Here is a 25,205-nt window from a genome sequence, read left to right on the forward strand (position 1 = left end):
GGTAGATGTGCGAAAATAACCAAAGGGAAATTCCATGCCAGGTAATGTCATGCTTAGCAATAAAAAGGGAGAAGCGGAGGCTGAAAGAGTTAGCCATCCTTTGCTCTGGATCTGGCTGAATACTGGTCTGCCCGTGGAAGTGGCAAGTGATTGCCTTTGCAACATTTATTTTGTTTTCTTTCTTTCTTCCTCTACTTCTCCTTCACTTACTGAACTTCTTATCTTGACCCACAAGTTTTGTTGCTTTTACTTTTCCTGAAGTGGGTGAGGGCAAGTAACTGAGCAGTTGTGTGGTGCTTAGCTGCCTACCAGGGCTAACCCACGGTGGGCTCAAAACACATTTGTGCACTGAGCATGCTACTAATTTTACAGGATGCTCTATCTATTAAGACTGCTGTTTTATACATATATATTCATTCAGTGTACAGTGCACCCATAGATCATCACTCAAAAGCCAAATTCATATTGTCCAGGCCAGAGGAAGCCTCTGTGTCTGCTTTTACCTTAAGCTAACCAGCCGACACAACTCTCCCCACAGATGATTGTCTTCAGTAGGATATGGCACAGACAGAGGAGCAGCTAAGGCCACTGCTGAATCTTTGTTTTACATTATAACTATGACTTCTTAGTCTTAATGAAAGTCTTTCAATTGCTCCTAAATTCAGCTACTGGATTGCAGGCACTGTTTATTAACAGAAATATTCTCTTATAAAGTACCTTTTCTTTCTGCATCTCTCACTTAAGAGGCACCTGAATTCTGCAGCTGAGCATACCTACCTACTGCTTATAACCAGGGATTCCTTCACACTGCTGTAACCTAATGTTTCATTAAGGCTTGAAACAGAAGGAATCCAATCTAGTCTGTAAAGCTAAATGTTATTAGTCTACCAACAACAAAAATGCATTTTTTTAACAGAAATATCCTAATCAAAATCAGTTGGCTTACCTGTTGAAGCCATGCCCTGTGGTAGATCACCTCAAACTCCATAAGAACTCTTGCTACTTTGTTGTAGTTGTGAATTATATGCTTGCCATCTGGTGTTTGCAGAACAGTCGGGTGCAGCTGGAATGACCGCATGGGCTCCTGGATCCTATGGAATAGGTGGCGTGCCCACAAGATCTTACCAGCTATCGGAGGCAGATTACGAGCCAGTGGAGGGTCCTGCTTCTGTCTAGTGTAGATCTTACAGACTGTTTCTATGTCATGACCATAGTTCTGAAGTATTTTCTGATACTTGTCATCAATGCCAAGATTTGGGATTTGTAATCTGCTTAGAAAAGTAACAGCCATTAAAAAAAAAATCCTTCAATGCTTCTGAAATTCTTATGCATTATTGGAAAATACAGTCATTCCAGTTTCCCTTGCATTCTTTAGAAACTAAGTACTTTAGCAGCAGTTTTCACTAAAGCCTCAACAAATACTGTCACAACCTGATTCCAATAACCAAGATTTAGACCAGATGATAAAACTTTCCAAGTAAGCCTATGTGTTTTCTATTTTGTCACTGTTTTCAAACACTGAGCTAAAATTATGTGCAGCAAACTGTAACCAATCCACCACTAACAATCTACTCCATTAAACAGAATACTACAAGAGAATTGATGCAAGAAAGCCCATGGCTGCTTTGCAACAAAGTGAATATATCAAGACATTCCACTACTTCCTAATACAAGTATTTTACTCTCTCCTAACTGCACTGTGGTAACAAATGTTATTGCTCAAGGACAAAGCTAAGGCAAATATGGTAAGAGCCATAAAATATTCCTGTGCTTATGCTAAGTTTGAAAGATTAGGTTCAAAGTCCACTTATATTTTGCATTTTCTCTTAGAAAAAAAAAAATGTGGGTTTTATTCATTCACACTGCCTAGAAGACATCCTTTAACAGAGCTGAACAGTTGAGTGAGAGGAGGTTGTGTTATTTTTAGCTGTATTTAAGTCGATGTCTCCTACTCTGCTCGTCCCACTTCCCACCATCCTCAAAGTGTTATTTCCCATCGCCTGACAGAATTCCAGCCATCTAGATAGGACATAATACCTTTCAAATTTCTCTAGCATGCGTAGTGCTCTTTCAGTGTTCGAAGCATTTTCAAAGGTGACATCAATGAAAATCCTTAATTGATCCTGAAGGAGAAGAAATAATTCTAGAGCAGAGAACTACGTAAGGCATACAGCTCAAATATGCCACGTATTATTTGATAGGATTTTTTATGCACTATGTTGGAACACCATTTGTTTATATGAAACTAACTTCAATAAGCACCAATTTTCCCATTCTTCCTTCCCTCAAGAATTAAACAAAATACAGCCAAGGTATTTCCTTTCCAAGTTCCCTCTGTAGCTGTGCAACTAGCAAAAGCTTTTGTACCCTCAAAAGTTCCACCATGCTGTTCTTAAAGAATGCTTGCTCACATCTTTGGCAGCCAAAGCAAGACAAGTATTTACTCAATTTTTTTCTTCTACAGATACCCTTTCCTTTCACCAACTTGTGGTTTTACAGGTACGGAAAGTTCATTATCCAACCTGTTTGTGCTTTGCTCCCATTCACGCAATGCAATCATCCATTTTTGTGTTATTCTTGCTAGCATAACTTCCAAACAAAGCACAGTAATGAAAAATCCTTTAATTGGAGGCTTTGAGGCCCTTTCTGACCTGTCCCATGAAACCTGTCTGAAAGTGAGATGATACATGTTAAGCTTCAAAGTGGAAGTATAGTAGAATAATTTTTCAATTTCAGGATACAAACTATTTGGATAACTTGCTTGGTAGTAATACAGCTAGAGGTTTGGGGTTTTTTCATGAAGATTCATCAGTAAATTAAATACTTATTTGAATCATAAAACCTACATGAAGATCATTTATCTCTCTGCAAAATTCCTCATAGTCTTGATCAAACTCAGTGTTCCGTTGATTCAGGAAATTGTAATGCTTTTTCTTCATGATGTCAACAATGCTCTAAATAGTTTCACAGAAAAAGATAATTATCACAAAAAATGTCATATCAAAACCACCACACCAAAACATTTAGCACAAGAGGCTATGCACATTCACATTTTACCTTTACCATTACTTACAGTAATTTATATTGCTGAGCAATATAAATAAACCATTTAAATGACATATTTGCAGGAAACAAGTTCATGCAATAGCCATATGAATTTAATTTATATTATTTACTTCTGTTTGAAGGCAATTAGAACTGACAGAAAATTCAGACTCTTGCTTTTCAAAGACATTTGTTAACATTAAATATTCTCTAATGCAGAAGTTCACCATATCTATTTAAAAGTTAAAGTTGACTACAGAAAATAATAAGGAGAAGACTGGCAACTGCGAAAGATGCATGCAGAGAATCAAAATCTCAGATGGCAACAGGGACTGAACTGAACAAGTGGACTGTGGAATGCTCCCATTTTACCTTATGGATATTTAACTAAAGCAAAGTGATTTACTCATGGCCACAATGAAAAGGAAAAGGTAAAGCATATTAGAATGCCACATTTGCCTGTACTGCCACTGTATTGTATGTGATCTCTAAAAGCAGTCTACAAACTCCATATATTGAATATTGATTTATTTTAATACTTACAAGTGCCATAATTATGATACTGCATTAAGAAAGATATACAATACATTAACTCGGGCCCCATAAAAGTAGGAACAACTCTACTTGCTAGAAAGAAAGTTAATCTGAGAAAGAAGGAAGGAAAAGAGTATGATTTAACATATTTATATTCTTAGAAGCGTTCCCTGTTGTTTAAGCTTACTAAATAAAAGGACCACAAACTAACAAAGTAAAGGGATTTCATTGTCACAAAAGAAAAAGCCTAAAACTTGAAGAGCTTTCCAGAGCAAACTATGTAAGCTGTTTCACTTCCTCCCTCTCCCCAAAGCCGGCCATCTGTGAATTAACTCTTCCCTCATAAAACACAAAGTTGATATAGAGTACAATCATCTAGAGTACAGATTTTAAGTAAATTCAATAATCTGTTTTGCTGGAATAAGCTCACTATTTCCTTAATGAAACAAAGTAAACCTGAGAGTTCAAGGTTTTTTTCGTTGGTTTTGGTCTGTTTAAGTTACTTATTTCGAGAAATCAAAGTTATATTCTTTTGTATTTATGCAGCACAGAAATGGAACAAGTGCTAGTTTCATCCCAAACTGCAAGGAACATTTGACTGCAGCATCAACCACCATGGTAATGGAGCCATCATCAGTGGCAGGTACTAATCAGGTACCCATAGAATAATCAGAAAGAGACGAAGACAGTCTGCAATTTTGGTCACAGTACACTTTCAGGGTTAACAATACATTTGTAAACAGAGAAAAGCGTTGCACTTCCCACTTTTTCTTCTGACCATAACACAAAACCACGACTCCACTTACTCCTGTTACAAAGACTCCCCCCCCCATTTTGTTGCTTTTTTCAATCAACTTTGATTTTAACATACCTCTTTCCCATGACCACCTCTCCCTTTTCACCTTGTCTGCTTGCTTCCTTAGCAATCACACGTTTACATTGCTACTACCCAACAATTTTAGCACAAATTACAAATTTAATTTTTCTCTTGATAAACACTTCAATAATTTTTATAATTATTCACTGTTTAAACTTCAAGTCAGACTGACAGGATAACAAAATTCATTGTGTACCTCATATTTCATGATCATTCCTTCCAATCCCTCTATCTTAGACTCCTGTAGAACTGAGTAGGTTTTTATAGCACTAAAAATATCTATTATCTTTATTAGATGTCGATGAAAGGTTTCAAATTTTCCGAAGATATACACCTCACTAAAATCAAACTGTCTTTCAGCTGGATTTTGTTCCAATTTCTCTTTTATCTTGTGAAAGCAATTTTGATACTCCTAAAAACAAAGAAGAATTTAAAAGAATGTCAATCATATAATAAAAGGCACTGTCATCCACTAGAGTAGAATTAATGCAGCTGTTACCCTAACGTGATAGCAAGTAGAAGTTTCACCCATAAACAACCATGAACACTGTAAAGACAGTAATAAAACTTTTCTCTGAAAACTAACCCAACAATACCATTACAGGGTCACACATTTCATCAAATGAATGAATTGCCACTGTAAGTATTTTTACACTCCATCCTTAGCTAGCGTGAAATTCTATTCCCTCCATTTTATTGAAGGGCTTGAAGTGTTTACTGAATGTGTTTTGTGAATATTCAAGATGACAATCTAGATTTCTGTTTTCAGAAACTGAAAGTAAAAACTGTATACTGAGCAGTTTTATTGAGTAATGTTTCAAGTTTTCCAAAATTGAAAACCCGTTTTAAGTTTGAATTAAGCTCCACAGAAGATTCCAGTTTTCATTCTGCTATCTTATGTGGGCACAAACCTTAATCCATACATGTCAAAATTCAATTCTTCCCAAAGTCAGATTACATCATCAACAGATTTCCTTGAAATGGTTTCTTTAAAGAGTAGGTCTCTCTAAAATACAATGTTCATTATTTTTTATTACATGTATGTATGAATAACCACACTTGGAGATATTAATACGGAGGGCCTAGAATCTCATAAGCTCTCAATGTTTCAAACTTTAAGTTTTAATCTATTGCTTTTCCAAAAGCTATTGAAATTAATAATAGTCAAATAAAAACCTAATCTTTCAACATGCTTTAATGCAGCAACTGAATAAATTGCTTTATCTCTACAGAAATATACAGATTTACTACTCGCTGCTGATGGTAAGACAAAAAATTATGCTAATTTATGCTAGAACTATGCAAGACTGTTGTTTCAAAAGGCATCAGGATAAAGTTCTGGTCTTACAAGCACATATTATTAGAGAATCAAAAAGTAATAGCAGAGAACACCTAATATGAACTTTCCAATACCTATGGGAAGGTTATAAAAAAGACAGAGCTAGGCTTTTCACATATGGACAGAGATCAAGAGGCAATGGACATTAATTGAAACAGAAGATGTTCTGACTGGATATCAGGAGAACATTTTTCATTCTAAGGGTAGTCAAGCAGTGAAAAAAGTTGACCAGGAAGGCTGTGCAGCCTCTGCATCCCTGGAGAATTTTGAGAAGGGACTGGATAAATAAGTTTGATCTTATATCTACCCCTACTTTGGCTTTGCACAGAGGGGTAAATTAGACACCTGCAGAAGACCCTTCCAAGATGAATTATCCTATAATCCTATGTTCTAAAGGGAAAAAAAGCAAGAAGAAAAAACATAATAATTTCCAAAATGTTCATGGAAGTGTATGTTAAAAAAAAAACAAGCTGTCTTCCTAACAAGTCTTTGCAAACTGGAAAACTGTCCTTTATAAAAGTATAGCTTGCCCACACATCTTTGGAATACATTTAGTTCAGTAATTCCCTCTGTTTTCATTTCACACATCCCTCCTCATCATGTGAGAAGAAACTTTCTAGAGAAACTCATGCACAAAAATCTGCATAATTTTCATATAAGCAGCATAGTTAAGTTAGGCTAAGCATCAAAATCCTGTTTATGGAAGATCAACAGGCACTGGACTAAATTCCCTGTTAGCTTTAATATAAATGTTCCAGTTCCCAAAGGTATTTTTTGGTTGCTTCATTTGCCTTCATTATAACAGTGCTTCCCCACATAAAATTTTCCTAATCATGCCTTCCTAAATCTCATCTTGCGTTCTGTTCTCTGCATGCTCTTCACACCTACCTGTTTAAGTCTAATGGCTGCTTGTATCTTCTCCATAACTCTCTCCTGAGGTTGATTCCAAATGGTGGTCGTATTATTGTTTGTAATGTAAGATTTACATGCTGCGATCATCTGATTGGTCACCTAAAAGCAGTTAACGCTGTGAATAAAACATTTCAAGACAAAGTAGATCTTGCCCTTCTTTCAGTCTCATCCTACACCTCTGTCTCCACTATCCTAAAGCCTGCAAAACAGCAATACCAAATACCAGCCACACAGATAGACTGTCCTCCTTGCAATATCTAACTTCCAGACCATTACACCACCAAAATGTTGTTAACATCACTCATCCTAGACCTATCCACCTTGTACAAATCTTGAAATCACAAAGTCATAAGACCTCGGCACTTTTGAAAGCAAAGGTAAAATCAAGGAGCCATGATAGAGAACAGGTTGTCCTTCCAACGCCATTTCCTTCTTTATGCAAATATAAAAAAGGTTTAAGTCTGAGATATACATATAAAAGTATATAAATGCTTCCATAAAAAAACAGTTCACCACAGGTAAAACTCTTTGTAATATGATGCTTCTCAATCTATTCCTGTCAAGGTTGAGATTAACTCTGATCTTCAAGAAGTCTGAAAAAAATCCCACAACTCCAAATCACAGACAGTAAAATAAGTGTAACTTTGAAGTAGCTTTATTACTGCTTCCGATTCTCTACACATTCAATAAGTGGCTTTAAACTGACAAAAATGCTGCCTCTTCATTTGTTCGGTCCCATTGTCTTTTCTATCGCTCCCTCAAGTAACAGCACACAAAAAAATCCGTGAAGATTTCCTTTCTCACTGTAGCACCAACCTTCACAAACAGCGATGATATATTTTCAGACGTGTTGTAATACCGAGACACACTCTGAATCATCTTAATTGTATTTATGAGTCCTGGAATAGCATCCACCATGGACACCTGGAAAGAAACATACAGTCTGAACTCTGCTCATTCTGTTACCATTCATTAGCTTGACACATAATTAGAAAAGGCAGGAGCATTATGAACGTACCCTTCCTAATGTTTCTGCCTCTGTCTCCCTAGGTCTCTCCTGTGGAGCTGCCTGTCCTACTTCACTCCCTTAGATCTACAACTCAGTTTTGGAGAAAAAATTTAACTAGAGTTTTGGCTGGAAGAATTCTGGTCAGCAGGTGAAATTCGATAGACATGAAGGCCTCTTCAAAAGTACCACTTATTTTCACAAAACATGTATTTGTACACTCTTTTGTAAACCTGATGCAAGCCTGAATGTAAAGAGAACCCAAAAATTGCATAAAGCCTCATGACACTCATTCGTATAGAAGAACAATAGAACAATTTTGCTACAGTACTGGCATTTAGATATATACAAGAGATTAAGTGCCTGGGAGAAGGTGATCTTGTAGATCATTCTTTGGGGTGCAGGTGTCCAGATGGTGGCAGCATGAATTGCCCATGTTGGGTGGCCAGGGCTGTCCCATACAGCATGCAGCCAGTTCCAGATGGCTCCAATGGCCCCAGCTCAGCCTGGCACAGCTGAGCCCCTCAGCCACAGGCAGGCACCTTGGGAAAAGCCTGGGTCAGAAAGGGTAAAAAGCTTTCTCCTGGCAGCCAGGGCTGAGGGAAACTGTGTGAGAAAGCCTTGCAAGCCCCAAGGGGAGAGCAGGAGAAGGGAAGTGGGGGCTCTAGGAGTCCACCAGGGATTCCTTTGCAGCCCCAGGAGAGACCTCAGTAGGACAGATATTTCCATACAGCCCCTGGGCAGGCCCCAGGCTACACAGGGAAAATTATGAGGAGGAAGGAGTAGCAGAGAAGAGCTGTTTCGGACTGACAGCAGCCTGACATTCCCCAATGGGTGTCTCACTACCCAAATCTGTTTTCACTGTTAACAAATTAAATTACTTTTGCCCAAGTCAAGTCAGGTTTGCCCACGATGATAATAGGGCAAACCTGTGATTTCCCTCTCTTTGAATAATCCATGAGCTTTTTCATCCTCTATTTTCCCCTCTCTATTCTCAACCTGTTGAGGAGGGTGAATAAGAGTGCTTGGCCCCTGCCAAGGTTAACCCACCATACTCATTTTAATTCTCCATACCCTATAGGATTTTTAGGAAGTTAAGTACAAGAAAAAAATTTTTCTAAATACTTTGAAGAGAAGTGTCATTTCAAAAGCCCAGTAGTCCTGTCTTCAGTCCATGAAGTCCACTTTAACTGTTTTATATGTGTATTGCATTAACCTTTTATCAGAGAGACTCAAATAACACATTGGCAAACACTGAAAGAACACTCTATTCTAATATCGTCCAGTAAATGGAAACAAACAGTCATGCCATGGTTGCCCAGAGCACAGTTTGGTAGCAGTTTCACTTTGGGGAAAAGCATGGGCAGAAAGAGAGAGAGCGAGAGGCAGAGAGAGCATGAACTAGGATGGTCAATGATTTGAGACTTCATGGCTGCTTGTCATATTTCTCTGACTAGCAATACAGAGTCATTTGCAAAACCAGTTTTAATAAATGCAATCATTTGCCATCTACTTCAGCAGATAAAGGACAGTGAGAATCCTTCCTCCTATCCCATACTTTAGGTGGGCTGGTTTTATTTACTATTTGTTATTCTTGCATCATCCTGTTATTATGGTATAAGAGACTGATTATATTTACACCTTAATACTTATATAAACATATTTATGTTTTTCTAAACCAAGCAGCTGAAAATTGCCTTATAAACATCAGGCTAAGCACGACACCACCACCAAAAAAGACAAAAGCTCAGCCTTTGTCTTTAGCATAACACTAGGTTCACTTTCACCACCTAATTTTTCTTTTAAATCACAAAAGTGTCACTTCAAAAGCTTCATAGATACCACATCAAGGAAACAACAAGTAATTTAATTAGTATACAAATTCTCACTAGTCCACTTTTCGCATAACTGAGCAAAGTCTCAAACTGGAGATGTATAGCTAAAATGTTATTTCCAAGCTGATCCTACAAAATAAAACTCTTGACAAGTAAAAGTAACGTATGTTAAAAATTTTAAAGCTCTGCTTACAGGATCACCACTGTATAATGGGTCGTAACATTTTTCCAGAGAATATAGATACTTCACATTATCCTTAGCTTCGTTTGCTGCATCTGTGATACGAATATCCAACACTCGCCAGTTCTAAAAATAGAAAATTGAAAAAAAACTAAAACCACACATTTCATAAAAACTTTTATGAGATCACTCTGCTTTGTCATTAGCTTTTAGACACATTTGAAAGCATAGATGTGTTTAGAGTTACACTTGTTTACTCAAGATGAGGAACAAGTCCTTGTTTCGCTTCAGTAATTTGACTGTGTGCACACAGTTAGTTTTGACCATTCAGCTCAACAAGTTGTCAGCAATAATGTCAAGTCAAACTGCTGCAAAATATGTAGACATCGTCTGTTAACTATTTTTTATTATGATATATATCATATATTTTATTATGAATATGTAAACATGTATTTGTTTCAAATCTCTCATTTTGACTAGCTAAGACTTTATGTCTTTCACTTATTTTCTGTTTGTAATGTGTCTTTAATCTTGTTGTGTCAATGCGAGAAGCTATAACCCCAAAAACAGCTTGAAACAGATTGTAACAATATGAGGAAGAGGTTTAAAAAATTGAATATTTGATTTTATTTTTATTAAATACCCAGCTCATTAATTCAATTTTCTGATTCAATAATCAACTTTTCAAAGATTTTTAAGTATTTATTTCTGTTGAACCATGTGGATGAAGAAAATTATCAGCCTCTTGACAAAGGGAATTCCCAGTCTTTTCCAACAAATTAAACGACATTTAAACTTTATCTACTAAAGAGGAGGAATAGGGAAGGACAAAGAAAACAAAAGCCAAAGATGCTTCAATATTTTCCCCACCAGCCATGTTGCATACATCACCAAAAGGAACTAGAGTAACAAGAGCATTTCTAGTCTTTACATGTGCCATAATTCAAAATAAAAACCTTCAGCAGTTTGGATTTAGCAGCAGCAAGTACTCCAAGCACTGCCTTCACATCTGGGCTCTTCAGTTGGTCCATAAGGTAGTTAAATTTTGACAATCTCTTCTTCCAGTAATCGAGCTCTGCTCTTGGCCCAAGATCATCTGCTTCCTTTCTCAACTGGTCATTTTCTGCAAGAACCTTTTATCATACAGTAATATTAGTAGCGATGCTATTTTTTTCCCTGCATGGATAGCATGGATTAATTCACAATTTAACTCCTATTATTAACCTCTCCATTAAATTACCTAACTCAGCCACCACCTCACCTAAGGGAACTTAATTTTGCTCGGCCTTTTTAGTTCTGACTTCAAGAGGGAGTAGCATCCCAAGAGCACTGTTACAGACAATTAGACTTGATGAAAATAACCTGCAAAGCATGTTTTAAAGTATCACTTTGACCACTGAGAGTAGAGTTCACTGAACTATTGTGTTCCTTTTGTTTTCATTAAATCCACTGGGAATCATTAACTGTCTTCTGCTTTAAGAATAGGTGATTATCAAAACCAGACTTGCCTTCCAAAGACCAACGTATTTCTTAGTAAATGGAAAAAGCTATCAATGATATTCTTACTGAGAAGTAAAACAAAACATGCCAACAGTACTTTAAAATATAGGGATTGATCCAATCTAACTTTGTAGAAAGGTAGCCATATGCCAACAGGATTAAGCTGATCATCTACCAATATGCAGTTGTTCTCATATTTCACATTTGTCCAGTGTATCACCTGTTCAATTTGTTTGGTCCATCCTTTCATGCAGATTTCTATTCTTTCAAGAGCATCTATGCTGTTAGCAACCATCACATAATCTGAAGGTCCTCTTAGAGTGTTCAGGTCATATGTTTCACATTTCTTCAGACTGACCTAAAACACAAGTTAAAGCACCCCAAAGTGTTAATGACAAATAATCCAGGAACTTTAAAAAGTGACTGGTTGTTCCACTTAACATGTCTTACTTCATATTCCTACTTAGCTTTAATTTCAAGTGGTTTGAGCTATAACTCCAGAATCCGGAAAATTCAGCAGCCTGACAACTGTCCTCTCATGCTGTTTACTTCACAAAGGCTGAGTAGAAATTAACAGTTCAAGCAATTTTCTGTCATACATTAATCATTCCTGGTTTAAGAGTGATCACAGCCATTGGAGAGTCAAGAAGTTAATAGCTCTAAAAAACTGGTGCCAGAAGAACAAGAACAGAAGCACAAGAACAGAAGCACCTGCATATTTGTTAAAGCCATAGATCAACACATGACAAGTTACTGATGAAAATAAATGGGTTATTTTTTCTCCAGTCTAATGAAAGCAATTTTCATGAGTATTCTCTAACAGCAGTTAATTAAAAAGCTCCAGAACAAGATATTCTACAGCTAGCTCCACTTCTATGTTTCACATGAACATACTACCTTTTCCAACAGACTCTGCTGAGTTCCTGACAGCACACCAACAAATGCTTCAAGGGAATAAAGGAAATCCTGTCTAATGTTGGAAGCTTGTTGAGGTTCACCAAGTTCAATCCAGCCATGGTCCACAGTCTGCAAGGCTGGAATGAAGATTTCTGATATCAACTGCTCAACACTTTTTAGTAAGCCATCTCGACCTACATTCATCACAGTCAAATTTACTTCCTGTAAAAGAAGCACAATAAAAGTTAAAATATAAAATAAGATTTTGGCATCACTATATTTAGTCCCACCCTATTACCTCAAGGATGTCAAAAATAACTAGTCTGCACAAGTGCACTTCAAGCAGTAACAGCACAATTCTTGCTAGCAGGGGCTGCACGATTTGCACAGGGTCACAGTTTATCATACAAAACTGAAGAAATAAAGATCTGAAAACAGTTTCAAAATATAACAACAGGGTAAAAGACCTCTATTTGTAAAGCTCAGTTTACGTGAGCATGTAAAATTATTCCAGCATGCCACTTTTAAAGCTATCAGAATTATATTTAATATATATGTATATACATACATGTTTATGTAAAGGCTTAGGTACCAAAGGAATTACAAACTACAGTTAATTTTGACTTGAAGTTGCCCAAAGTTTTTGTTCCAAGAACTATTCAAAATACTATCCAGTTTTAAAGAGAACAATTGACAGAACATCTGCTTTTTGGACATTATGAAAAAGACTCTGAAGAGTTCTGAAGTAAATTATGTGAATCTCAAGTCCTTTTTTTTTTTTTTGCTTCATTAGAAGGTATCACAAGAATTTTTTTTCAGCAATATAATTTAACACCAAACAACTTGGATTTACTTGTCAAACATTAGATGTGTTTTCAGACATACAATTTTTAGTTTTCAACTAGTCTTACCTACTTTTAAGTTATTATCTAATAACAGCAAGGGCTATATCATTAATTGTGAAGAAGTCTGCTTTACACATCTTTCAGTTGCAATTACCAGCATGCAAGCATTACTAATAAGTGAAAAAATGTTCAAGCATTAAATAGCACATAATTGACTAAAATCTAAGCCAGATCATTCAAAGTCATTTAAAAAAATAAAAGGTTAAGCATAAAACTTCAAAGCATATCTCTGTAGAAACCAAATAATAATCTGGAGGTGGCAGCCAGATCACCCATCCTTTGCTCCTCTATTTCTTGGCTCTCTGGGCAAAATATAGTTTAAAAGGTTTCCTAAAAGAGACAGGAGAAGTTAGAACTTGCTGGCTTAGGAGCTGTACTTGAAAGTTCCCATTTTCAAGTATATAGAGAGTTTTCCACAACACTAAACGGTCATTTACCCATCATTCTTATCTTAGCACTCTGATTACTTTGCCTGCAACTGAAGACTTTCTGACAACTTACTCCCTTCTCCTCGCTACTGGAGCACTTGATCCAGCTTTGTTCACTTCAGACTGTCATTGATTCAAGAAGTCTTTCACCAGAAAAAACTTGTTTATATAAAATTTGCATATACATTTTCATAAATAAAATCATTTCCGTTCTTCTTTTTCAATGGATCTGCTAACACTTATTGAAATTTAAGAGTCTAATATTTAGGTATTAATTAATAATTCTTTGTCATTCCAGACTGTCATTTATTTTCTTCCTTTGCATCATCCATAGTATTTGTGTCATTCTAGCAATTATACACGTCAAGTTGCTGCAGCTACATAATGTTGGGGTCTCCATTCCCTCCTGTTTTGTGCTGTATTTCATTTAGCCAAACTCTCCTTTCACTTATTCCTCCACGTCAAAGGCTGCAAAATCGTGTGCTGAGAGCAAATACCCCAAGATGAAAATGAGTTATAAGCAGGATTATGTATAGTGATCAGCAGTCACTGACTCTTACCTGACAGATATTTTCAGTTGTGATGGGTTTAAAAAAACTAGATCTAATGAAGGAAATGCATACACCAGTTAAAGCAACATCTTTTCCCTCTGTAACAAATACTTTAGGTTTCTTCTTTGACAAATGAGAATTCATTCCTATTCCTGGAAGGCCAAAGAGCTCTACAGATTCAAACAGAAGAAACATTTTTAAACAACTGATTTAACAACTCAAAGAAATATTTTCTAAACAAACAGTTCAGTCATCATTTGTGTATCTGAGTCCCAATCCCCTGAAGCCACGCCATGGGACTATCCACAGACAGTACACAACATCCATAAGAACTATTTCATCTAGTTTTACCATTCTTACATCAAAAGCCTTTCATTTCTATTCAGTTATTTGTTTTCTATTCCTTCTAAGCAAAGGTTCAAAATCCTCTTTACTCGGCTTTCTATCATGCAATTGCAGATAATGCTCTATAGCTTAAAAAAAAAAAAAAACAAACAGCAAAGGCAGTTTAGCTCAGAGGAGCTGTTATCAACTGCCTCGCCTTAAAAAGATGTAGGTATAAGTCTAACATCCAAAAAGACCCAAACAGATTGCTCCTGGAAACAAGGAGAGAGATGCCACAGCAGACTCTTTGGGAACAAACAACAAGATAAAACACACAATAACAGACCTCCAAGGGATTTCCCTGTCCTTTCTTCTTTGCCCCCAGCTGCCTCTCCCATGTTTAAGCTGTTTGTAACTCTTGTAAAGCACTAGTGTGCTTGGGGAAAAATAATTGTCTTAAATTTAGTGGGTCTGGCCATGTTAATTCTATTACTAGTTTTTTAATGTTACCTCACATGCATGTACATCTCAGTGAGATACTGCAACAATAAAAAGATCAAAAAGTGAATTGTTGATACCAGTAGGTAAACAACGTCAAAAAAAAAAATGCAAGTAGTGACAGATCTCTTGCCCTTATTTCTTTCAGGCACATCACCATTTGCCTGAGAGGTCCTACTATGGATCAAGTAGTCATCCGTAACTGCCTTCTCCATTATTTTGCGCATATCAACTTTTCCCCCCTCCCCTTTTTCACCACAGCTCCTGCAGAAGTCCTTTTGGTTTACCTCATAATTACATCAAGGTCTCTGTCACCAGCAAAACATCCTTGACTTCAAGAATTTATTCACTTGATTTACTGCCAATTAACATAAAATTGCACTATCCTTGTACTTCACTAGTTAGAGGCTTGACCAGAAATAGTCATCTTGGGTTTTACGGCATTCCCACAATGTAGAGAGCTGAAGTACATGGTATGCTCTGCAGTCTCTCTAAAAAAGATGGACCGTCACCAAAAAGGATGCTAGAAGTTGATAAACTGCCTATTAGAAGTGCCATTCAAAACACTGCAAGAAATCTGTATGTGAGGATAAAACGAGACTTTGAAATGACCCCATAGACCTCTGGAGTAGACCTTGCTGAATTCGGAGATACAGTCTCCTATTCTGCAGGGCCTCAAAATACCTTGTAGGCACCCTCCATGGAGTCACCTTCTGCCCTAACAGAAGTGTTCAATGATCCACATCAAGGTCAGAAAATCAGCTTGTATTTGAGGTGGTGTCTAGTAAGTCCCCTTTTCAACAAGATGCACGTAATACCACAAAAATTCACTGAACTTTTCTGATTACCAGCCATCACTATACCCGTAATTTTTGCTTTGCTAGTCTGTGAACCAGAGGCTGAGAATGATCAGCATAGAAAATTCTTTTATAAACTCGCACCATCTAAAAAGGAAAAACGTACAGCACAAGATGCACACTATGATGATATTAAAAGTAACTATACACTTACAGTTGTAGGCGAAGGGAGCCTCCAACCCACTCACACCACCCCATCACCCCACACTTGCCTGTCATCTTCATTACCAGTTCAGATTTTATTTACATTTTTTTCCTCCAGTGCGCAAGAGTGGCTAGGCTCACAAGGAGCTACCTTGCTGCTGCATACTAGCAATATGCAGAAATGCAGTAGTAAGGGTCAGTAATTTTATCAGTCCTCATTTTATGAGCAAGAATCCATGTCCCAGTATAACCAAACTTGACTTGCCTTAAGCCTCAGTTTATAAGAGATTTACTATTGTTTTTTCCCTTGCACACTCGCTCAGCACAACCATAACATGTTGCGAGAGAACTTAAGCTGCTTTACCTGTATTTGCTGCCTCCACATCTTGATAATAAAACATCAGATGACGCAGACCTCCAGGGGCCAGGAATTTGTCAATCCGCTCTATCTGTTGAGATCATTATGCATAGCGTACACATTATGAAAACTTTAACTTGGTCAGATTTTTATCATAAAGAGCTGACAAAGATTGATTACATCATCATCACAGTTCAATAATAGTTATACCAGAACCAAGTACTACCCCCCCAAAAAAAATTTAGTTACCTTTTCCTTCAGTAGCACACATCCACTTAATTTAAACATTTACATTTTTCCACACTGAACACAATTGAATAAAGCAAGGGTCCGTTTCAGTTCTCTGAAACCACTTAATGTGTATCATCTCTCAGACTGAGGGTAGAGGGCATTTCTTCATTTACTGAAGTGAAGCAGAACCTCACTGAATTTCCCCACCCATGTTAGTCTTACCACCATTCAGTTAACCAGCTGAAAGCAGAAAACTCACTGCTGCAAGTACTCTGTATGATACCAACAGAGAAAACCTTTATTTATTTGTATTTTAAGCATCAGGAAGATTTCACAGTTATCCATTAATTTAATGCTGCCATCAAGAATCCCTGAACCATGTATTGGTAGCACAGTCATGGAATCTCATGTATACGCCATACAGACCTCAAAAGAAAGTTAATTGCTCTGTGCTAGTATGCTGATTAGCATTTCAGCAAACTTGAAAGTGTGGCCTAATCCATTATTTTTCTAGATCTACGAGTCATTGTTTCATATAGTCCCTAATTACATGGGAATCTTATAGCAGAAAGCATTCTCACTTCTAGAAGTTCTTCTTCAGAAACATTCATCAGTACCATCTGTGCTTCCTAGTGCAGGAAAAGGGCTAAGAGATCACCAGCAGCAAGAAGAAAGCAGCATTCATCCCCTCTTCCATTAATAATGGACCTCAGTTACAGCAAGATCACATAAACTGCTATTCTAGAAAATCTTGGCTGAGCTGTCCAAGATGAGGTCAAAATAACTATTACACTTTTCTTTTTCCAAATATAACAGCTGCTGGTATTTTCTTCATCTGATAATTATTCTCAGGCAATATAGTTTGCCAGGAAACCCATTTAGAGATAGAATGCACAAGGACTGAAATAAGTTCTTCTCAATTTCTGTCACAGTTCTCATACTTTACATGTGCTATGTCCCTCATTATCTAGGTAGTCCTCCACTGGACTTTCTTCAGTTTCTCATCAATATTAACACCGAAATGGGAATACATACATCGAAGGTACAGAGACAGAAAGAATACAGAGAATAAAAAAAAACACACAACCATGTTTATTTTCCTTTCAAGGAGTAAAACAAGATCTACTTGCTATCTCTCTAGGTTTTAAAAAAATTATTTCTTTTCAAATCAGAAAATGTATCTCCATTGGATATAATACCATCAACTTTGATGCACCATTTTTTCAATATACGTATTCCTAACTGCACATCCCTACATTAATCTTCATGTAAGTCAGTCAGACCACTTAGGAATTCTATTTTGTCAGGTAGTTTCCACCTGATGAGATTTCCTTAACTAGATCACAATGTAGTCTCCTAAATGCTGGTGGCAGCCCAATGGAAACAACAGTAATATGCCTCCTGTTGCGGACAGGACCCTTGAACCTGTGTGTACTATATATTCAAGGATTAGAGAATTCATACTGTGGATCCAGTATGAAATACAGTACAAGGTTTTACGGTACTATCTATAACCATTCAAAAGCAGAGACACTAATTAATTTCAAAATCAATATTGTTACCATAGGTCCCGGAACTAAGGATACTTTTGTCCAACTTAATTACAAAATTCTGAGAAATATGTTTTTCCGTTAGAAGACTAGAGTAATCCTAGACACAAAGTCAGACGACAATCTCAATGAGTAGTTGATGGTAACATCAGTTCTAAAGCAACCTATGAGCTTCACTATCAAATTCATCAGATTACCTGGTTACCGTCAAGAACAGCATCTTCCACTTCAGCTTTGTCCAGATTCACACAAGAGGCAACCATATCCAGTAAATAGTCATGTCTGCCATCCAGCTGAGCACGCTTAGCCTCCCTCTCTTCCTCGAGCTTTTGCTGTTATGAAACACAAAGTGGATGTTGAATAATTCACTATTTTTAAGACAAAAATAAAGAAAACTCTAAAATTTATTTTTAAAAGTAAAGGCAATTACATTCTTCCACACTTGTGTTTTTATACATGTTTTTAAGGTGCTCAAATGAAAGTTTTAGAAGTATCTCCTGTTATAATTTTGTAGTTGATTTTCTGTGCTCTATTTTCAGATGTACCACATAATTTCTATCATCATCTTTTTGTACAATGTTATTTATTTGTTCAAAGTCTCTGTAGAAAAAAATAAAGGTATTTTGTATGTATGACTCTGTCATTCTGCAACACCTGAAGTCCTTTGTCCCAGCTTTTCAGTCTAGTCACATAGGACCATCAAGTCAAAACAGGTTTCTGACCCAGCTTTGTTATTCATCAAAGATAACTAAGCATCCTCTAATACAGACAGATACTGCTGGAAAAAGCTAAGGTTTCATATGTTATCTCTTTAATATTATGAGAAGTAAAACAAGCCACAAGCCTCAAGGTACACAAGTGTTTACAAATTTGCTTTGTTATACCATTCTTAGAGCAGTATGCCTACTCTTCTAATTAAATTGAACTCCCATATGTAATACACCTTATTAAATTATAGACAAAATAACCTTCTGGAATAGTTACTGGTATTATTGCACTTACAGATTACAAGATTTAATATCATTTCATTTTCAAAAGAAATTTAGAATTACGTTTCATTGGTGGTAAATTCAATCTTTATCTCCCCAGTGATTAGGAAAAATCTGTATAAAGTATGCAGAAGTGATTTATCCACAAGCTTCTGCAGAGCCAATAGGACTTGCATAATATAGTTCATACCCTTATGTAAATATCTTTCCTACTTCCTGAAGGAACTTTCAGGTTTTGGTAATTACTATCATGCCTTCATAAAGGCTGAATGCATTGCTTTTCCATGTAAAAGACAAACAGACAATTGCGCCTTTAACACAGATGTGTCTCAGGAATTCAGTAGCAGATTAATCTTAATGTGTGCTTCATGCTATTTCACCTCTGTCATTCTCTAACACTGTCTCCACCTTCACAAAAGTGAAATGTCATCCCAGGATTGGCCTTTCCTACTACACATTCTCAAATCAAAGTGGCAATTTTCCCCCTCGTTAGACTTACAAAAAGTAACCATTTGGGGCCAAATCAGCTTCACACTAGAACCCTAAAAACTGTTAATAACAGTAATATGAGCACTACTGATAAAGTATCTTTAACAGAAAAATACAGCCAATACTCTGCCAATTTGTTAGCCTCTGCTGTCCAGCAAAAAGCTCTTTTTGTTTTACTTGAACTAGAAAGAGACTACATCTGTATTCTACTCTGTTTCCACCACAGAACTCCAGATATACTGCTACTCAAGCTATTCATCTTACATTGGTTATCAGTTCCCAACTCCACCTATACAGATGGCCCTTGACATATTAATAGCCTCCGTTTCTTCTACAAGTCACTCTTTATGTAGGCTGAAATTATGAGCACTTCCTTCTCAAAATGGGCAATGATACCCTGATGTTTGTTTCAGTTCTTTTAATACTTTCTCAAGCCCTAAAATAAATATACTAGCTATTGTGTATAGCTGTTCACATAATACTAGGCAACACATGATGTTTAAGTCCAACAATAATAGCACTTATTAATATGCCACAAAACTTTAAAAGTCTAGTTAACCTAAATTCTTTTAATGAACTGTACCTTGACAAAGCAGGAAATTAGTAACTAGATAGTAAAGCCATAGTGTTATGAAGCGTAAGACATTCATATGCATTTAACATGTCACTTCTGGAAAGCATTTGCTTGTTCTGATGGATCTCTCTCTAATTAATGCAAGGTGCATGCATGTTTTCCCCAAGAGTTGCTAGCTACAATGAAATTCAAGTACACACCATGCCTATCATGCTTCCATATTTTCATGATCTCCCATTTCCAAGAACTTCTCCACCCCAAATGAAGTGTTCCCCAATCACAAACTCTCACTTCTCAGTCACTGCAGTTGTGAGAAGACACTTCTACTGCAATTTTAGTACTAGGTTGTCCCCCCAAAAAGTAGAAGAAACTTAACTTTACTGTTTTCAATACCAAGTCATTAATTTAAATATTTTAACACACTCATAAGCTAGACTGGAAACAGGTCAAAAGAAGTTTCCATTTGCACACTACTCAAAGAGTAGTTTTTTAAGATAGGGTTAACAATCTTAGAGAATGAACTGCAAGAAAACACTGACCTTTCTACTTCTCATTCTTCCCTTAATTCCCCTGTCACACCTCCTTAAGGGCCAGACAAATGAGCAAAAGGCTCATGGAGGAGCAAGTAGATTTCTATCGCAGATCTGCTTTCTTCACGATTTTTGCATATGTGTGCATTTCAGTCCCTTTTGTACAAACCAGAACTTCAGTGAAGCAAGTCATTAAACTGTGCCAAATTTCAGTCTCTGGTCTTCAAGATGCTAACTTTACATGCCCCGCATCTTGCCTCAAACCATTAATGTTGTCATGGCCTAGGTTTTTTTGTATATTTGACATCCTGCAGGATTTACTGCAGAAATACATATCCCTAAACAGCACTTGTACAAAAATATACCAAAACACAAGCAGGTGTATGTAATTTAAATAAAAATAATGCAGCACTTGCATGCAAACTCCACAAAGTATCAGAAGCAATTCCGATCAAGGTCATACATCAAAGCCTCCTCATAATGTCGGAGGATCTAGACAGAACAGTATTTTCAAGAGACATGCTTTCTCACTTAGATATCTGGAAGTCCAAGTTTTCATATGGTAGAGCTTTACCTCAGTTCTTCATTTGAAAAGCAGCAGCAGAGACATTAAGTCTTGGGATGTTTTCCCCCTCTTAGTTAGTTAAAGGTAAGAAAGGCCACATGACGCAGTACTACAACAGATGCAAGCCCAAAGTTAAACTAACTAACAAAAAAGTCCTTCTTTGATAATTACCGTAGTTGTAACAAGTAATTAGTTTTATGTTACATAAAACCTTACAATCCCTAGTACTTAAATATCAAAAATCTAGCACAGGGAATCCATTTCAGCAGATGCCTTCTCCTGAGGCAGAATAAAGGGGATATTCTAAAACCCACTTTAAAATATACCTAAACCCATAACCACCACATCATCAATCTGAAGCAATAAATGGGGATCTAGTTGGGTTTTTTATTTTTAAAAAAAAAAAACATTTTCTATGCTACCTCAAGAGTGTATAAGTAGATATATTTAAGAGAAGGTAATAGTTTTTCCAGCAAATGGTTCATTTAATTGTCAGAATACTGTGCATTACTGAACTTAGACATGTTCAGACTAAAGTCTTATAGGCGAGGAACACACTGGAACTCTACTCAAAAGTGTAATAGTAAATAGTAAAAGTGCAATAGTAAAAGAGTCAGAAAGTAAGAGTGTTCTATTGTTAGTTTACTGTCTTAGCTTATCTAACATTAACTAACAAGGGATTCTTTTGTCTCTCCTTCAGCTTGCTGAGATGCTTTATGTTGCATAAGCAGCGCTCATGGATTTCACTGTCAACGTAACTTGCAAAGCATTTTACACTTTTCAAGCACCCTCAGTTTCCGACAGACACATATGTTTTTATTCACTCCTCTCCAACAAAATACACACCTTACAGAATTAGGGCAGTTAGCTGGCTTTTAAATTTCAAACACCAATCAGAGCTTTCCCACCTCTGTTATAATACTGCATGAGCTCAGGACAGTTTGTTCAGCTTTTGATACCCTAACAATTTTTTTTAACCACCTTTTGATAGCCTACCAATTAACTTATAAGACCAGCTATGCAAAAACACCTCTCTCATGACAAATACCTACACCAAATACTATGTCTTTCTTCTAAATGCAAAGTTTATCCATTTTTTTTATAGCCAGACTGTTTTGTGAAATCAAGATAATCCACTTACACCATTTTAAAACACACTACACTCCCCCCTCAACTGACACTTTTATTCAAACTACACAGTTACTAGCCTCAACCTAGTCCAAAGTTCAGTTTTCCTTACCTTTATAACTCTGCCAATGCTCCGTTTCCAAAGTTGCTTTCTTCCAGCTTTAAACATTGTACTATTTTATATAAGCATCAAGTTCTGTTTTTCAGCAATAAGCTTTAAACTATCTAGCAAGCTTCTTGATTCATCATTTTGCACTCTCCTTTTAACCTTTTGTCCCTATTTGTTTCATTCCTTATCTGTAGGAATATCAAAAAAAAAACTCCAGAAAAAAACAGTAAGGACCTAAAAAGCCAGCAACTATGAACCTTAGCCCTGTATTTAAACTTCCTTTCTAACATGCATTTAAATTACTTGAAAACTAGAGGGGACTAATTTAGAAACTAGAAGTCTCTAACTACCACAACTTACTGCCTATAGACTAGGAGTTGAAAATTACTGCTACCAACCAGTGTCGTTAAGGTAATATTGTTTATATACAAACACCACTCTATATGATTCATCATGCTGAAGGGCAACATAACCATTTGCTAAACTCAAATCTATAACTGCTGATCCGATTTGTGTTTGGACTTCTTAAGTAATCCTCATGTCAACAAACATCTTTGTTTCCTTGTCACAGATGACTGTTTAAATATATAGCAACCACAGTCAATGGTTTAAATATACAGCAACCACTGCTTTCAAATTGCTTTTACCTACAAACTCCTAAATTACCAAGTTTTCTATTCATATTTTTTTTATACAAGCACATTTAGTATCAGTTACTTTTCAGCTGTGCAACGGCTGCTTAATACAGCACTTTTTTTTCCAGTAAGGAATATTAAATTTTTTTCTTCTTAAAACAGCCTCATTTTTTTCCACGTCAGTGGCAGAATCTATTATGATGGCCTCTGGAAAATATCAAGGAAACAAACTAATGATCCAATATTAGGAACCAAAGAAACTGACCAAAAAAGACATTTTTACAGCTATTTCAGGCTTAGAATTCCCTTCAACATTTCTGTTTCCACTCGTATCAATGTGAATAATGCCTAAAATCAATTGACAACCTCAGTCTCAATAAAAATTGCATGAGTAAAAAACATTTTCCCCACATTATCTGATTTTTCCATACAATTTTCTCCATCTACTGTAGTCAAATCTGATTGTGTATACACGTTTGAAAGACTGAAATAAATTGCATTTAATGTAAAAGTAAACATCCATAGTTTTCTTCCCTTCACAGCTTTATCTTTTAAATTTCAATTGGCTATTAAATGTTACACACTGAATTAATTCCTGGGTGTGCCCAGAACAGTGAGAAATTACTTACTTCTTTGCAGGAGGCACAAATCCTACTGTAAAAAACTCAGCCCAACAGGCTTAAATTTGCCATGCATCAATAAAGGCTCTTTTCAAAAAAGAGGAAAAAATAATTTTAAATAAATGTCTCAAAAAATCACAAAGAATCATGGACCTTTTTCATAAAATCATGGGAAGTCATAGCAACTTACAGTCCAGTCTAATTACTCAAATTAGAAGGAGTTGCTCAAAGATGTGTGCAGTTGAGTTTTGAATATCTTAAAGGATGGAGATACCACAACCTTTTGGGCACTATAACAGTGTTCCACCACCCAAAGATTGCTCCCATCTAAATGAATGGGATACAATTTCATGACCAGTTCAGTTTTCTCCTTCCCATTAGGCAACTGCAGGCTGCAATAAAAACTCCCCTTAGTCTTTTCTTCCAGTTCTCCAAGTATCTTCTCATATATCACACACACTGGCGTCCTGACCATCTCGGTGACCAACTGCTGAACTTGCTCTCTCAACCTTCCTGGCTATTTCAGACCTCTCTGTGGTCAGCATTCTTTGCTGTGATGTGGATCACTTTCAGTTTGGTGTGGAACAGAACCCTTCAGTCCCTCTCTGTACACTTTCTATCTAGCAAGTTGTCCGCTGACCGGTAGTGTCATACAAGGTTATTCTCTCCTAACTGTAGGACTTAGCATTTGCTTTTATTGAATTTCTTGAGGTTCCTGTCAGTCCATTTCTCAAGCCTGTCCAAGTTTGTTTGAATAGCAACCCTGCCCTCTACATACCGGCCTCTTCCACCTATTTATCACCAACAGCCTTGCAGAGAACATATCCTGTTGCATCATTCAGGACATCTGTAAAAACACTAAAGAGTGTCAGCCTTAGTATCGATCCCTGAGGGACAGTACCAACAACTGGACACTACCTGGAATTAATTAAAGGCAGGCATTAATTAAAAGGCAGGCAAAATTAGAATGACTGGCAATCATCACAGGCGATAATCTAAACTATGAGGTGGACCCATAAATGTGTTAGATAACCACTATTCATAAACTTAGGCAGGAAACCTCTTTGCAGCTGTAATATATCCTCAGTCAGCTCTCACTCAGAACCTTTTAATAAGACTGCATTAACAGCGCTAGTTAATATGCTGATCTTAGTTAAAGTCATGGAAAGATTTTTCACTTTTATGGAAAGCAACTTCCTTTGAGCTTCCACCTTATTGTGTTAAAAAAGAAAATTGAAAAATAATGAAGTGGTAGAGAAAGTACTTAACTGCCACTGTCAGGTCATTATTGTCCTCTAGTCAAAAGCAAGACTTCCAGCAGAGACAATTAAGCACACCATTAATACAACCAACAACCCAGAAGGTTAAGCAGCAACATATTGGTCATCAACCATATGTAAGAATCCTAGCCTGTACCACTTCTTTGCCTTGCAAGCCACAAAAATAAATAATGCTCAGCCTTAAGCTTGGTATAGCTGATAACTGCTGAAACTGCTATTAAAAAGTTGCTTTAGGAATTTTCTTTACATCCACAGAAGCATTAGTTTGAATATTGTATCATGGTTATGGAAACAGTCCCAATAAACCAGGTTCA

At 36.6% G+C, this 25,205-nt stretch overlaps 1 protein-coding gene across 1 annotated transcript in view; it reads right to left on the bottom strand.

Moving 5' to 3' along the window:
• Positions 1-22,467, bottom strand: part of DNAH5 (dynein axonemal heavy chain 5) — a 123,333-nt gene extending 100,866 nt beyond the window's left edge. The window contains exons 1-14 of the mRNA XM_009570288.2: positions 22,360-22,467; positions 18,170-18,304; positions 16,193-16,282; positions 14,020-14,178; positions 12,127-12,348; positions 11,450-11,587; positions 10,686-10,862; positions 9,742-9,855; positions 7,524-7,631; positions 6,684-6,806; positions 4,653-4,868; positions 2,847-2,954; positions 2,038-2,123; positions 947-1,268 (exon numbers count right to left, since the gene is read on the bottom strand). Of these exons, the coding sequence (XP_009568583.2) occupies positions 947-1,268; positions 2,038-2,123; positions 2,847-2,954; positions 4,653-4,868; positions 6,684-6,806; positions 7,524-7,631; positions 9,742-9,855; positions 10,686-10,862; positions 11,450-11,587; positions 12,127-12,348; positions 14,020-14,178; positions 16,193-16,282; positions 18,170-18,304; positions 22,360-22,416 (2,055 nt within the window). The 5' untranslated portion in view covers positions 22,417-22,467. The remainder of the gene's footprint in view (positions 1-946; positions 1,269-2,037; positions 2,124-2,846; positions 2,955-4,652; positions 4,869-6,683; positions 6,807-7,523; positions 7,632-9,741; positions 9,856-10,685; positions 10,863-11,449; positions 11,588-12,126; positions 12,349-14,019; positions 14,179-16,192; positions 16,283-18,169; positions 18,305-22,359) is intronic.
• Positions 22,468-25,205: the final 2,738 nt, after the last annotated feature.

Source organism: Cuculus canorus, chromosome 2 (genome assembly GCF_017976375.1).
Source record: "Cuculus canorus isolate bCucCan1 chromosome 2, bCucCan1.pri, whole genome shotgun sequence".
NCBI lineage: Eukaryota > Metazoa > Chordata > Aves > Cuculiformes > Cuculidae > Cuculus > Cuculus canorus.